At 42.2% G+C, this 13,110-nt stretch overlaps 1 protein-coding gene across 1 annotated transcript in view; it reads left to right on the top strand.

Annotated features, from left to right (window-relative positions):
- The window catches only part of LOC147429604 (uncharacterized), a 256,363-nt gene that overhangs the window by 24,737 nt on the left and 218,516 nt on the right, over positions 1 to 13,110 (top strand). Inside the window, exons 2-5 of the mRNA XM_086495869.1 lie at positions 5,263 to 5,488; positions 5,808 to 5,900; positions 6,002 to 6,276; positions 8,408 to 8,478. Of these exons, the coding sequence (XP_086351995.1) occupies positions 5,263 to 5,488; positions 5,808 to 5,900; positions 6,002 to 6,276; positions 8,408 to 8,478 (665 nt within the window). The remainder of the gene's footprint in view (positions 1 to 5,262; positions 5,489 to 5,807; positions 5,901 to 6,001; positions 6,277 to 8,407; positions 8,479 to 13,110) is intronic.

Here is a 13,110-nt window from a genome sequence, read left to right as displayed (position 1 = left end):
TTCGGAGCACTCATCTTGAGCGAAGTTGATTATTCACTTCCACTACACCTTACATTGGTATCAGAGTTTTGACAGTGTTCTGTATCACTCAAGGAAAGAATCACATAAATTTCTTTTGCTTGTTGCGGTCGCACGTAACCCATGTCTAATAGGGGGGGGGTCGATTCCCAATAGTGTTTTTGAAGAGTGACAGGTAACCCAAGAAAGAAGGTCTTGTCCGGCCTCCCCTCGTTCCTCTTTTCACTCATTGAGAGCGGACCCTGCACTTAGCGGCCGGCCAATCGACGTGAGGTGGGAAAAAGCAACCTTGGTGTGAGCGTAAGGCCGCAAAGGGGTGTGTCTACAAGGAAGAGTCGAGCTTCGGTAAAAGAAAAGCCTTCTCTAACTTAGATTGCAAGCTAAAGAAAGACCTCAAGAACCTCAAGAACTCAAGAACCTCAAGAACCCAAGAACCACATGAACCTAAGTTCCTTATGGACTTAAGTACCCAAAATCTCAGTGTATGGTTATCACCCGAAGCGGAATGGATACTTTGCGTGAAGGGGATGAGCATGGAGGTGGCGAAGAAGAATTTTCCCTAGCAGGAGGTTTTTTCGACCCTCCCCCTTCCCCATCTATGCCACCGTTTGCACCAAAGAGGCTTTGGTCAAGATGATGATGGACATGATGCTACAACAAGAGGCGCAACGCGCTACCTTGGAGCGCGAGCAAAAAGAACAACGGTTAGTCTTGGAGCGTGAGCGTGAGCAAGCGCGCTTGGCGGCCGAAGAAAGACGGTTAGTCTTGGAGTGTGAGCGCGAGCAAGCGCGCTTGGCGGCCGAAGAAAGACAAGCGGCCTTGGAGTTAGAGCATGAGGCGCAGAGAGACCAACGCATTCAAGAGTCGGTCCTACAGGTACTCACCTCGAAGCCCGAGCCGGTCAAAGATGTTGGTAGTTCATCAAGTAGCTCAAGCAAAGATTCGAACTCCAACACCTCTGTTAATGCCATAAATGAGAACACTCGTGTGTCCCAAGTTTCTCACGATCCTCTCATTGATGAGTCTCTCATGAAGTGTTATGGTCATGTGAATGGTCAACACATGGTGGTCTTGTTTGATTTTGGTAGTATGCATGATGTGATTGGTGACTCTTGTCGAAAGAGCCCGCTTGGAGGTTCGCAAGACATCTCCTCTCGAGGTGTCGGGCTTCGCTCCCGGTATGGACTCTCTCGTTACACGAGAGTGCTTTGATGTGTTATTCACTGTTCAACAAGCGTCCTTCCACAAAAAATTGTAGTTTCTTCTCTTTCAAGATGTGACATGATTTTGGGCATTAGATGGTTTTGTGAGCATAACTCTCTCATTTATTGGGCGGACAATACTCTCATTCTAAATGCCAAAAGTGACTCTCCCGTCATCATTCGAGGTGAGGAAGTTGTTCATTCTTTACCTCTCATTTCTAATATGCAGGCGAAGATTGAAAAGAAACAGGAGACGGAGACTCTCTCAGTCTTTGCTTCTCTAAAGCACGAATCACATGTTTTGCATGATAGAGATGTGATTATTCACAAGGATGATGATTTGCATGATAAAGATGTGATTGTTCACAAGGATGATGGTTTATATGATGCTTTTTCTAGTGAAGCTAACCTCATTGCAGATAGGATCAATCACGTAGAACCGATCTTGGCTCTCGAGTCGAGGTCCAAAGAACTCACTTAGGAAGTATTGTATGTTCGCATGATTAGTCAGCACGCATGGTGCGAGTGTTTCATTCGTGACGGTTTCTTGTATTTTCGTCACCGTCTTTATGGGTTTCCTTTCCACATGCATGCCGTATTGTACAATGCACATGATTCACTCATGGATGAGCACGGATGTATGCGGATCACTCTCGAAAAGAAGAAATATTTGCATTCAAGGAATTCACATCCCATGTCTCTTCCTTGGCATGACAAAGTCTTAGAAAGAGCACAAGAAAGATTGACCATCAAGCATCGGCATTTCCATTGTGATTTGCCACAGTTGATAGATTTAGATCAGAAAGTCAAGTTTCAACCCCATTTTTTGTGTGTGTTTGGTGAACGGCTTGGCACTCGGTCACTTTGTTCATCTACATTGCATTCGCAGTCTTTTCGGAAGAATAGTATTTTTCCAGTCACTCTACATGGAATGGGTATGTTCATGATTTTGTGTTGGAAGTGGTTTCATGAATTTCCTCCTTGGAGATTCTTGAAGAAGGTGGACCTATGTCCATAGATGCAGTTGGAGCATTGAAGCAACGACAACTCACTTTCTGTCGCTTTCGGCACAGCCCAAAGAAGCAAGCATTGCAGACCTTCATGAAGTTCAAGTATCGCACGACCCATGCATCAGAGTGGTTCGGCGAAGAGTCCTTCCCAGGATTCTAGACGTTGTTGGAGATCTCCCTTGACGCCATACAGTTCGGTATCAATGCCTCACTTTGAAAAGGAGGGGATGTCACGTTCACATCTAACCCTATGTGCATGTGTACAAGCTACTTCAGATCCAGGGTTCAGGTCAGCTTAAGAAGTGTTATGGCACCTTTGTGGGCCTGTGCGCAGGCCGTGCATGTCCAGGCACTTAGAGTAGTTGCATATCCTCAGGTTGCACATAGCATGATCATTAGTATTACAATTAGTACCTATCATGAGCAATTTGTAGTGCACAGAACCCATTTTCCCTATTTTTATCCATTTTTCACTTATTATTAATAAGTGACTTTGTTGGGAAACTGGGTAGGGCAAATTTGCTAAGCTCTATAAAAGAGCGCTAGCACTTTCTAGCAGAAGAGGCAGCAGCAGTCCTACAACTTGCAGTGCACCTTCTCAGCAAGACCGGCAGAACTCCCTAGCATTTTCAACCATCAAGATATCCAGGTTTTTCTGCAGCAGATCAGCCCTGGCGTTTTTGCTACAGGTCACTTGGCGGTTCCAGTTGCAGAGTGCCTAGCGTTTTACGGATCCCTAGGTCAGCCTGGCGTTTTTGCAACTTGTAGATCAACATTAGTGTTTTGCAAAGTCCGGCGACAGAATTAGCCCTAGCATCAGCGTTTCCTGTTTTCAGCACTTACACTCCACAATTATAGCCCCAAATCTCGCAGATCTCATCTACCCGCAGCAGACCCTCGCCGCATGGTCAGATCAGCCAATGTTTTCAGTTTCAGCCCGCTATTCGCAGATTTCAGCATCTGCATTTTCAGCGCATTGTGTCACGTCGTCGCCATCGCCGTCCTCGCCGACACAGTGTCAGAATTCAGCTGTTAACAGATTTGCAGATGTCCCTGCTCAGCCCTAGCATTTTCAGATTTCAGCCCGTCCTCGTCGTCGTCATCATTGTCGTCGACATCGTCGGCAAGTCCATTGCATTTAGACCATTGTACGAGATTTGTGCAATCAATAGCATAGACCTCTCTCGCCATAGAGAGTGGGGCCTTTGGAGGAGGGTTGACAACCGTTTGGTGTCGTATTCTTCTCTCTCTCTCTCTCTCTCTCTCTCTTTCTCTCTCTCAGTCTCAGCACCTTCATTCACAGTGTCATTCACTTTGTTTGTGATCATTTGCACTCTCTCACTAAAGGAACGAAAGGCTCTCCCTTGCGTAAGTAAAAGGAACCCTTGAACAGTTCGGAGCACTCATCTTGAGCAAAGTTCAACATTCACTTCCGCTGCACCTTACATCTGGCCACGGTGTCCACTAGACCACCACCCGTATCACTTGCCACGTGTCACTGCCGAGGAGAGAGTCCGTCCAGTGTGAACTCCAGCCCAAGTGCAACTAACTGCTTGTCCTGTGCCAGTGACACTGTAGCCCTGCTACACAAATCAGTTTCAATTTCTCAGTATCTTTTGTTATTAGCATTAGATTGGCACTATCTGCATCCTGTTCTCTCCATTCTAGCCTTAAGCTATTCTCTACTCATAACCAAAGGCCCAGCGCCTTCCTGGTCTTCCGTGGAGAACAGCGAACAGCACACTCCGATAGCAGATCTGATAATACAATGCGGAAGTGAGGGCTTTCTCTGGATGATACGTGAGAGAATATAATGCGCGGCCTCTCAAGCTTATGTCCTCCATGAAGCTGTGAGTCCAGGTACCTCAAACATCTACTGCATACATCTTAGCGGGTATGACTAATGTATCAAAAAGCCACTCCTTTGTGCAAGGCTCTTGAAAGTGGCATTGGTGCTCTTGGATTACCAGGATGCAGACCCTCTAGCAAACGTATCCTTGGCTGCACGTGTACTACTAGTGAAAGTATCGCTCTAGAAGCCTCTGCCAAACATATTCTGACTGGTAGTTGTATGTTTTTGTTCGTTCTGTTAGTATTTTTCCCACAGTATGAAGTATTGGTTGAGTTTCTTGGCCTTCTGCCTTGGAATTTCACCTCTTTCTTACTCCTTATAGAGACAAAATAGGGTCTCCTCTCTCTAGTAAAGTTCAGTGATTTTGCAGTTTCCGTTCGTGTGTCCAAGCTTGTAACAGCATGAGGTGGTGTAACAATATTGGGTATAGTGGTGAGGTGGTGGAGTATAATGGGTTTACACACATTCCTGAGTTGAAATATCTGAGACTTCATAATAATGCGTTTGAGGTGGGGCTATGGAGGTGTGAAGTTATATATGGCCTACTCTGATAGGCTGAAAAGTCACGTAGAATAGAATACACCACTTATGGTTCAAATGGGCTCAAAATTGTAGTTCAAAGTTTCCCTCTTTCTGGTGGGTGCTAGCCATTGATCGAGCCTATTGTGCCATTGATTGAGCCCATCACAATAGCGATCCATGGCTTAAAGCAGGCTACCAGTTCCGTTATGATAACCCTTTGCATTGGTTAGTGAAGAAAATTGGCAAATTCATGCGAGCAGGCAAAGTCGCTGTTTTATTCTCTTTCTTTTACAAGTTTCAGGGCAATGCCATTGTTCTGAACAAATACTCCCTTATTCTCCATTGCATGGGTTAAGTGGTGAACAGAAGGCTAGTATGACATTTGCTAACTGATGGCCAGAAATCCAGTAAAACATTGATTGTGGCTGCTCAGTGGGCGGGTTGCTTATGAATATTATGCCTCTCCTTTACAGTAAAGTTCAAAAAGTGGGAGATTAGCTTTGTTAGGTATTGAGAAGTCAGCACGGTATTGCCAATTGTTGTATAGGGCATCTGCTTTGAGAAAAGTATCATGGAATCACTTTGTCAACAAACTGCTAGTGTGATCTGTTTATAATTCCATGCGTGTTTATTTATTGTGGTCGTTTGCTTTGGATAGGTACATCTTTGGAATACCTGGGGAGGAAAATTTGGACTTACTGGAGTCTCTCAAAGATTCATCCATAAAGCTGATTTTAACAAGGCATGAACAGGCTGCTGGGTTTATGGCAGCGACTGTGGGCCGTCTTACTGGGAATGTGGGTGTCTCCCTGTCTACTTTGGGCCCAGGAGCAACTAATTTTGCTACAGCTGCAGCATATGCACAGCTGGCTGGATTTCCTATGGTAATTCTCATTTAAATATTTTGTGAATACTCCTTTTTTATTGGAGTTTTTCATGGTAGACATAGACGTGTGAAAATGACCGGGTAATCATATGTCCTCCCTATCACGGAAGCGTATTGGTCAGAAAATCCCAAGTTCATGCAATGCTCCTAAAATTTCCAAGCATCTTTATTTTTTAAGTGGTGTCAATATGTACTCTTGAAAAGTTTCCATCATATGCATGCATGGCTGCTCTATGCATGTTTTTGTTGTGGTTTTCCTAGATATTCTTGCCTATTATATCATTTAGAAACTATTTCTAACTTTATCAAAAATGTAGATGATGATCACAGGTCAAAAGCCCATCCGCAAGAGCAAGCAGGGATCATTCCAAATTGTGGATATTGTTGAGAACATGAGACCCATCACAAAGGTTGTAACCCATGTTTTTTGTCCTTCTGGTTCATTTATTGCAGAGGTTTTAACTTGGCTCCTTGGGTCTCAAGTTTGTTGGCTTTGTAATTTGATACGCAGTTCACAAAGCAGATAGCAGATGGTGATCTTATTCCCTCTCTGGTTAGGGAGGCTGTGCGGCAAGCAGAAGAAGAGCGTCCTGGTGCAGTGCATTTAGAGCTGCCAGAAGATATAGCTGGCATGATGACCGAGGGACATATTTTTCCTGTCCATCCTGTAAGACGTCCCATAGCTGAAGAAAAGGCCATAAAGAAAGCAGTGGAGATGATTGAAGCTGCTTCTCATCCACTCTTTTTAGTTGGTGCAGGAGCAAACAGAAAGCGCACTCAAAAGATGTAAGTAAAATATGACTTAGAAAGTTTACAACTTCATGTACAGAAGTCCCAATTAATAATTGTATGCAATAACATTGCCAAACATGCTTGCATTTGCAAGTTTTTCTGAAAAAAATTGATACAAAGAGAGACAGGATTTTGAATAAAGTTGCAAATATTGAAACAAGTATGAATGTAGTTACTGGTAGGTAGGCTTTTACTGACTACATACCGCTAAATGCTTTGACTACTTTATCTACTACTCTTCAAAGCATCCAAAGTGCCGAAGAAGCGGAAACCTAAAATGGTAGAGACCATTGCTCAAAAGAAAGCCCTTAGACAGAGAAAAAGACAGATGAAAAGCAGAGACTTAAGGTTCTTGCGGAGCAGGAGAAGTCATCCTTCTTAAATAAAAAGGGGTGCCCGCATTGAAGTGTGTCCAATCCCACCAACCAAGAGCCACAGAAACATGTCACTTACACATACATGCAAGAGATCACTATGATAACACCTCTTAGATCCTTGATGCTGAAGCAACTCAAGAATTCTAGAGTTTTCAAAACAAGCACCCAAGTCCGAGATGTTCCAAACTGAGGCCCACATACCTTTATTGAGCGCCATTAACCTATTGAGAGATTGTGGAGCCAATGAGTTGTCAGGATTAACTCATGAACTTGTGAATGAGTTTTGGGGCTAACCCATAAGCCACCATTCAGTTTTGGGGTTGATTTATGAATTTTGTCCTCGGAAGTCCTAATTGGAGGTGCACACGTATACTGCAATCTTCCTACCCCATGCATAACAAGCATATGCAAGTCCATACTGATATATTGCACCATGTATCTTACACCCTTACATGTACCACTTGAGTAAAGATCATGGGCTATCCAATGCCCCTCATTCAAGGACTTATGCAACATGAGCTCTTTCTCGAATATGTAGTAAAGGTACAGCTCATCAATCTTTTGATAAACCTACAAAGACCAATTCAATTGAATTTGATCCTTGCATGTATCCGGTATATTCTCTACTTGCGTCAAGTAATGCACCAAAATCCTCCAAGATACTTTACTAATACAGGAATGCCCTCTACTTGAGCTGAAACGAAGTTTTCATCCAAATCTTTGAATACAATGGATTCTTTTCACTCCGTATTCGAGCAGGTTATGATTGTTCTGTCAGAGTGTGAAGCTATCCTCATTAAACTTCATCAGAAGGTCAAACTACAAATATCATCCAGTGAACCAATTGGAGCCCAAGATTTTCTTACATGCAAAAAACCTAGGGTACTCTGTCATTTGCACAAGGCTATGGATACATTGTCTCTAATGAAGATCTTCACATCCCATATTCGAAAATTTGCAAGAGTATGTTCTTTAATATGCAGAATAAAAGTGTAGATAGATCCTTTCTCAAATGAAGACCTTTACATGTCAGGCTCATTTCAAAGACATTTATGCAAGGGAAACGTGTCAAGAGGCACCTTTGTCCATGATCCACGTTTATTCTGGGGTGCTGGGTGAAACCCCTCATCAAAAGAGGGCCCTTGCTCATATGTATCTTCAATCGCTAGCTTGAGATGACTCCTCTGGAATTCGATGAGCACAAGTCTTTGGGTGATTTGAGTGCCTCCAACACTCCTCTAGAAAGGATGCTTTGCTGCTGAAACTCGTTCTCCTGAGCAAATACTATGGGAACAAGCTCCTTCCACATTGACAACATGATAGAATTGTCTTAGTCTAGATTATGTGTGTTGGGGATGACATGGTATATGAAAAAGGATACTAGCAAGCATTTGGTGATTTCAACCTCTAGCAAGCTCTGAGGATACTACTGGGATATAGTAGCGTTAGTTAGTTGTGCACGACATGTTACTACTTAGGGATGTACTGTAAGCTAGGAATGCGCATGATGGAGCTGATGGTTATCCTGTTTTGTGGTGCGTGGATGACTAGATGTGTCATAACGTAAGGCTTCATTAGGTGTCATTAACAAACAAACTTTAGTCAAAAGGTGCTCTTCCAAACTGCACTGCGTGATTTCAAGCCTTTATATGATGCCATGTCAAAAAATTTGATATAGAAGCACGTTGGGTTGTTAAGATTGCTCATGAACAAATGCCTTTGTTTTTTCCTTTTTTGATGAATTTCAGGTTGCGAGAGTTTGTAGACAAACTCGGGATACCCTTTGTGACAACTCAGATGGGAAAAGGCGTTATTACTGGTAAGGGTAATCAATGAGTGGATTTCCACGTAGTTTGTAGTTACTCAAGCTCAAACCAAGGGAAAATCCTTAAGTCAATCTATGCACATGCACAAGAACTCACACAAGTAAACTATAGAATTCAAGATAGGAAGGTGACAGTTTTGTCATGAAACGAGAAAGGCATGTTTATCACAAAACATACAGTGGTATCATGAATGAAACTGAAAAAAGAAATACATAATGAATACATTAGTAGAAGTTGGCAATTGCTGGACTGCATGTAGAAAAAGTGCATGCTTTTCTTTATATGCAAGGTAATGACAGAAATGCATCTAATTTCATTATGTGCCATTGGACGTCTGTTTAAGGAGCAAGATATCGTTTTATGTTTGTTGAATCAAATGGGAGATGACCTATGGCCTTGTTCATGGGGGTTGAGGAGAGGAAATATTAGGGGAGTTGTTGCAATTTTTTGATTTCTCTATACATGAAATGTGAGATATCAGAGATAAATTACAACCAACGTAACCACCTTGTGTGACAGCAGAAGATGGTTAAGGAATGCGTTGCAATATTTGCAATAAAACCTAAACTCCATTGTGTCTTGAAATAATTGAGCAGGGGAGGAGAATGTGACAATGGAAGGTAGAGGTTCTAGCATTTTTGCACAACGGATTTGGTGGCCTTGCCCAAGGGTCCTTTTCTCTCAGCAAATGTAAAGGTACAAGGAAGTTTTTCCCTCAAAGTAAAAGCAACATGAAAATCATGCACACAAATCAAACAAAATTTGGTGAAAATCTGGCCAACCTTAGCATAACCATAAGCCTAGAACCAAAATGAAAGATTACAGATTTTAGAAAAAGAAAATACCCTTAGATCAAGGTCTTTCTATATCTGGGCTTATCTAGGATTCCCTTTTACCTAAGAAGAAGATATTTGCAAGAGATGAGTTTGTCCGAGATTTGGACACAGCCTATGGGCAAGTAAATACAGTAATTTTACACTCTCAAGAGAAACATAAGAAAGCCGCAGACAAGCACATGAGAAACTAGACTTGCAATTGGGTCAGCTAGTCTTACTCCAGTTTGAGAAGATAAGATGAAAGGAGCAAGCAACTCATAAGGGGATGGTGGTTATGCTTTCTTACCGTTACTATGGGCGCAATATCATAGAGCAATTTTACACTCTCAAGAGAAACATAAGAAAGCCGTTGACAAGCACATGAGATAGTACGGTCAGCTAGTCTTACTCAAGTTTGAGAAGGCAAGATGAAAGGAGTAACCAGCTTATAAGGGGATGGTGGTGAAGCTTTCTTACCGTTACTATGGGCGGTTCAATATCATCAATCAAGTCAACGATGTCACATTTTGATTAGAGATTCTGCCTAATTGATGCCTTCCATATTAGTCTACTCAGACCATATGTTGGACCGCCTCCGAGTTAGCCTGCCTCTAAAAAACCTCTTGTGGCTAAGGACATAGAAGAGATACTCCAACTAGAGGAAATCATACATTACCAAGAGCGGCAAATTAGGTCTGAAAGATCACTAGGAAGTATCTAGTGAAGTTTAACAATTACTTTTATTCAGTGCTCAATGGATGACTAAGCAAGACTTAGCTCCTTGCCTTGACATTTTAGGTAGCTATGTACAAGGGCTTAAATTGAAGACAACTATTTAGAAGCCAGAGGGATGTTGCTAAATTAGCTCTTTTTTCGAGTAATTTCAATTTATTCAAATTAGAAATTATTTGATTTCACATTAGAACTGTTAGGTTAAAGTAGTTAACCTACGAGAAAAGAGTACATCCGAGTACATATACTCCTAGTACGTCATTCGAGAGGAATGACAAGAGCACTATGAACGGGAATATTTGGTTGGCCACTAGGAATGGATACTTTCGATACGTCGCTTCGGTTGGGTGACTAGAGCATTGAGAAGAAGTATTTGACCATCCGGACTAGACATCTACGATGTGTCATAGGATGGGTGACACAGAGCATCACTACGGAGTTGTTTCGTAAATTCAGTGAATGAGAGACTGAATTGCAGGTAGATTCTAGTCACTGTTCACGGGAAGCAGCTTACAGGAGTCATTGGGATGGTGGTTCATGCATTAACCTCATCCCTTATTCAGTCCTTAAGGAATTCCAAACCACAATCCCACAAATTATGGGCAACACTTTGCATCAAGAGCCGGATAATTCTTGAAATTAACCAAATACCTGCCGACTAGCTTACTCTTCACTTTTCTTTCCTTGTGTGCTAGGACTTGCTCAACTATAAGAATCTCCTCGGTTTCTTCGACCTTTGGTTGCTCCTTTGGCTCCTAGACTCGCATGGAATGCATTGTGAATCTTCCAAGTATTTGGTAACTCCCATCGAAAGGACATATCATTGATCTTTTCAAAAATCTTGAAGGGCCCATAGTATCTTGCGATTAGCTTTGAAAAAAGCTTCTCCTTACTCTTCATTTGCCTTTTCAAACCTTAGAAGAACCAAATCACGTTCTTTGAACTACAAGTCGCGATAATGCTTGTCTGTTGCTTTTTTGTGCCGTTCTTGAGACTTCTGCAAAACCTCCTTAACCTTAGCACAAGCAGCCTCTAGATCCTGTACGAAATCATCTGCTTGAAAAATTTGTGTCCTTGGTTCACAAAATAAGAGGAACCTTTTTGCCACCCTCAACAATCTCGAATGGTGCCTTCCCTGTCAAAGTATGAACATTGTTGATGTAAGCAAACTCCACCAATGGCAAATACGGCTCGCGTTGAGACTGATATTCAGAGGTATAGCACCTTAACAAGTGTAAAACCAATGAATTGGTTATTTCTGGCTGTATATTGGTGTGTGGATAAAATGAAGACGAGAATTTGAGCATAGTACCCACATTCTCATATTCGGCTCTCTGAAACAAGCTAGTAAATTGGGGATCTCTATCTGAAACAATAGATGTAGGCATCTCTTGCAACTGAAGCGAGATGAATAACTTTGCTAAATAATTGGCCTTCACTGTCGCCTCACTTGTATAAAATGGGCCCGTTTGCTATATCTATCCACTATACTCCAAATGCCACCATACCCACTCCAAGTCTTGGGAAGATAAAAAATGAAGTGCATTGCTATACTCTCTCATGGTTGATCTGGAATCGGTAAAGGCTTGAGAAGTCTAGTCACTTTGTGCCGATCATACTTCACTTTCTGACATACAAAAAATGTATGCACAAACTCATCCACATCCTTCTTGAGCTGTGGCGAATAAAAGTATCTCTCAACACTTGTAAGTGTCTCCTCTATGTCTTTGTGCCCAACAAAAGGAGAATTGTGACACTCCAACACCTTCTATCTCAAACTACTAGTCACACGCAACATAGTCTTTGGCATCAAAAACCCTTCTTTGAGAGAGTACCCTAAAATTGTCTCCCCACTCTATACTCTATTGAAGATCTCACCAAAATGCGTATAGTGCTCCTGTTTTTCATCAAAGTCTTGGTGATGTAGCAAAATGATAGTTGATATTTGTGGCTTGCAAGATAACACATTTGCTATTACAAATACTACAAACAAGAAATCAGAAACAATCAAAGTAGAACTCGTAATGGCTAACGGGAAGCTCGTCCAAGCCATAGGCAACTCGGAGAGACTGTAGAAGAGATGTCTTGAAGAAGGAAACATATCCACTCGAATCTGTTGAAAGATGAGGGAATTACGTACTCTCCACTTTGTTCAAAGCACCCAGAATCTAACCCAGCCAAAAAAAAATGCATACGGCCGACAATGGCGGAAGTACTCCAAAGATCTAGATAAATCTACCGAAATGCATGGCAGGAAAACGCGTGCGAAGAGCTGTGGAGATGCAATCCACAAACTGTAGCGTGTGAGAACAAGACCACAATAAATGTGGAATGTTCTTATCTGCTGCACCACATCGGACACATCACGAAGAGGACAATCTTCTAGATAGCACAAAGTTGCCAATCGGGAGAACCCCAACGATGCATCTCCACATAAACAGTCGCTCCTTCAAAGGAAATTACGCATGCCACACTTTCATGAATTTACTTCGTCACCATGTAACGCTCTTGTTCATATTCCATATCTTATTATAGTGTTCATGGATCTAGGAGGACGATTGGAAATGACATTACACTTTCTTTGCAGAAATTGAGGAGATTGAAGAACCAGCGTAGCGCCAATCATAAATTCGATTTTCCATAACCAGCGGTGGAACAGGAGATATGGAGTCAACTAGATTTTTAATATTGTCCCACACGCGCCTATAGTGCATCCCAAGCCCAAAGGTAAGAGTAGCTTGTCTAAATGAGAGCACCTGTCCATTAGCGTCCGTCACATCAGTTATGCTGTCAATACCTTTTTGGGAGAGAAAATAAGCCTGTCTAGGAGAGCATTGAACAAGAGTTTGATCAAAGACCCGACTCCAATGTAAACTTTCTAATCGAAGTGAGTTTCCACAGGCATCATCTCTACCATGTCACAACAACTCTCGTGTGACCAATTTCCAATATGCTGCAAGACTGGAAATTGTGGCCTCAAACTTACCAAAAACCACATCCTAATACGACGGCTGCCAATGGCCAAAAGCTGGTGTAGAAACCACATGAGAGCACAGAAATGCAAACATTTGCGTCCAA

Source organism: Adiantum capillus-veneris, chromosome 22 (assembly GCF_014529385.1).
Source record: "Adiantum capillus-veneris isolate H3 chromosome 22, ASM1452938v2, whole genome shotgun sequence".
Classification (NCBI taxonomy): domain Eukaryota; kingdom Viridiplantae; phylum Streptophyta; class Polypodiopsida; order Polypodiales; family Pteridaceae; genus Adiantum; species Adiantum capillus-veneris.
This window is presented reverse-complemented; position numbering and strand designations above follow the sequence as displayed.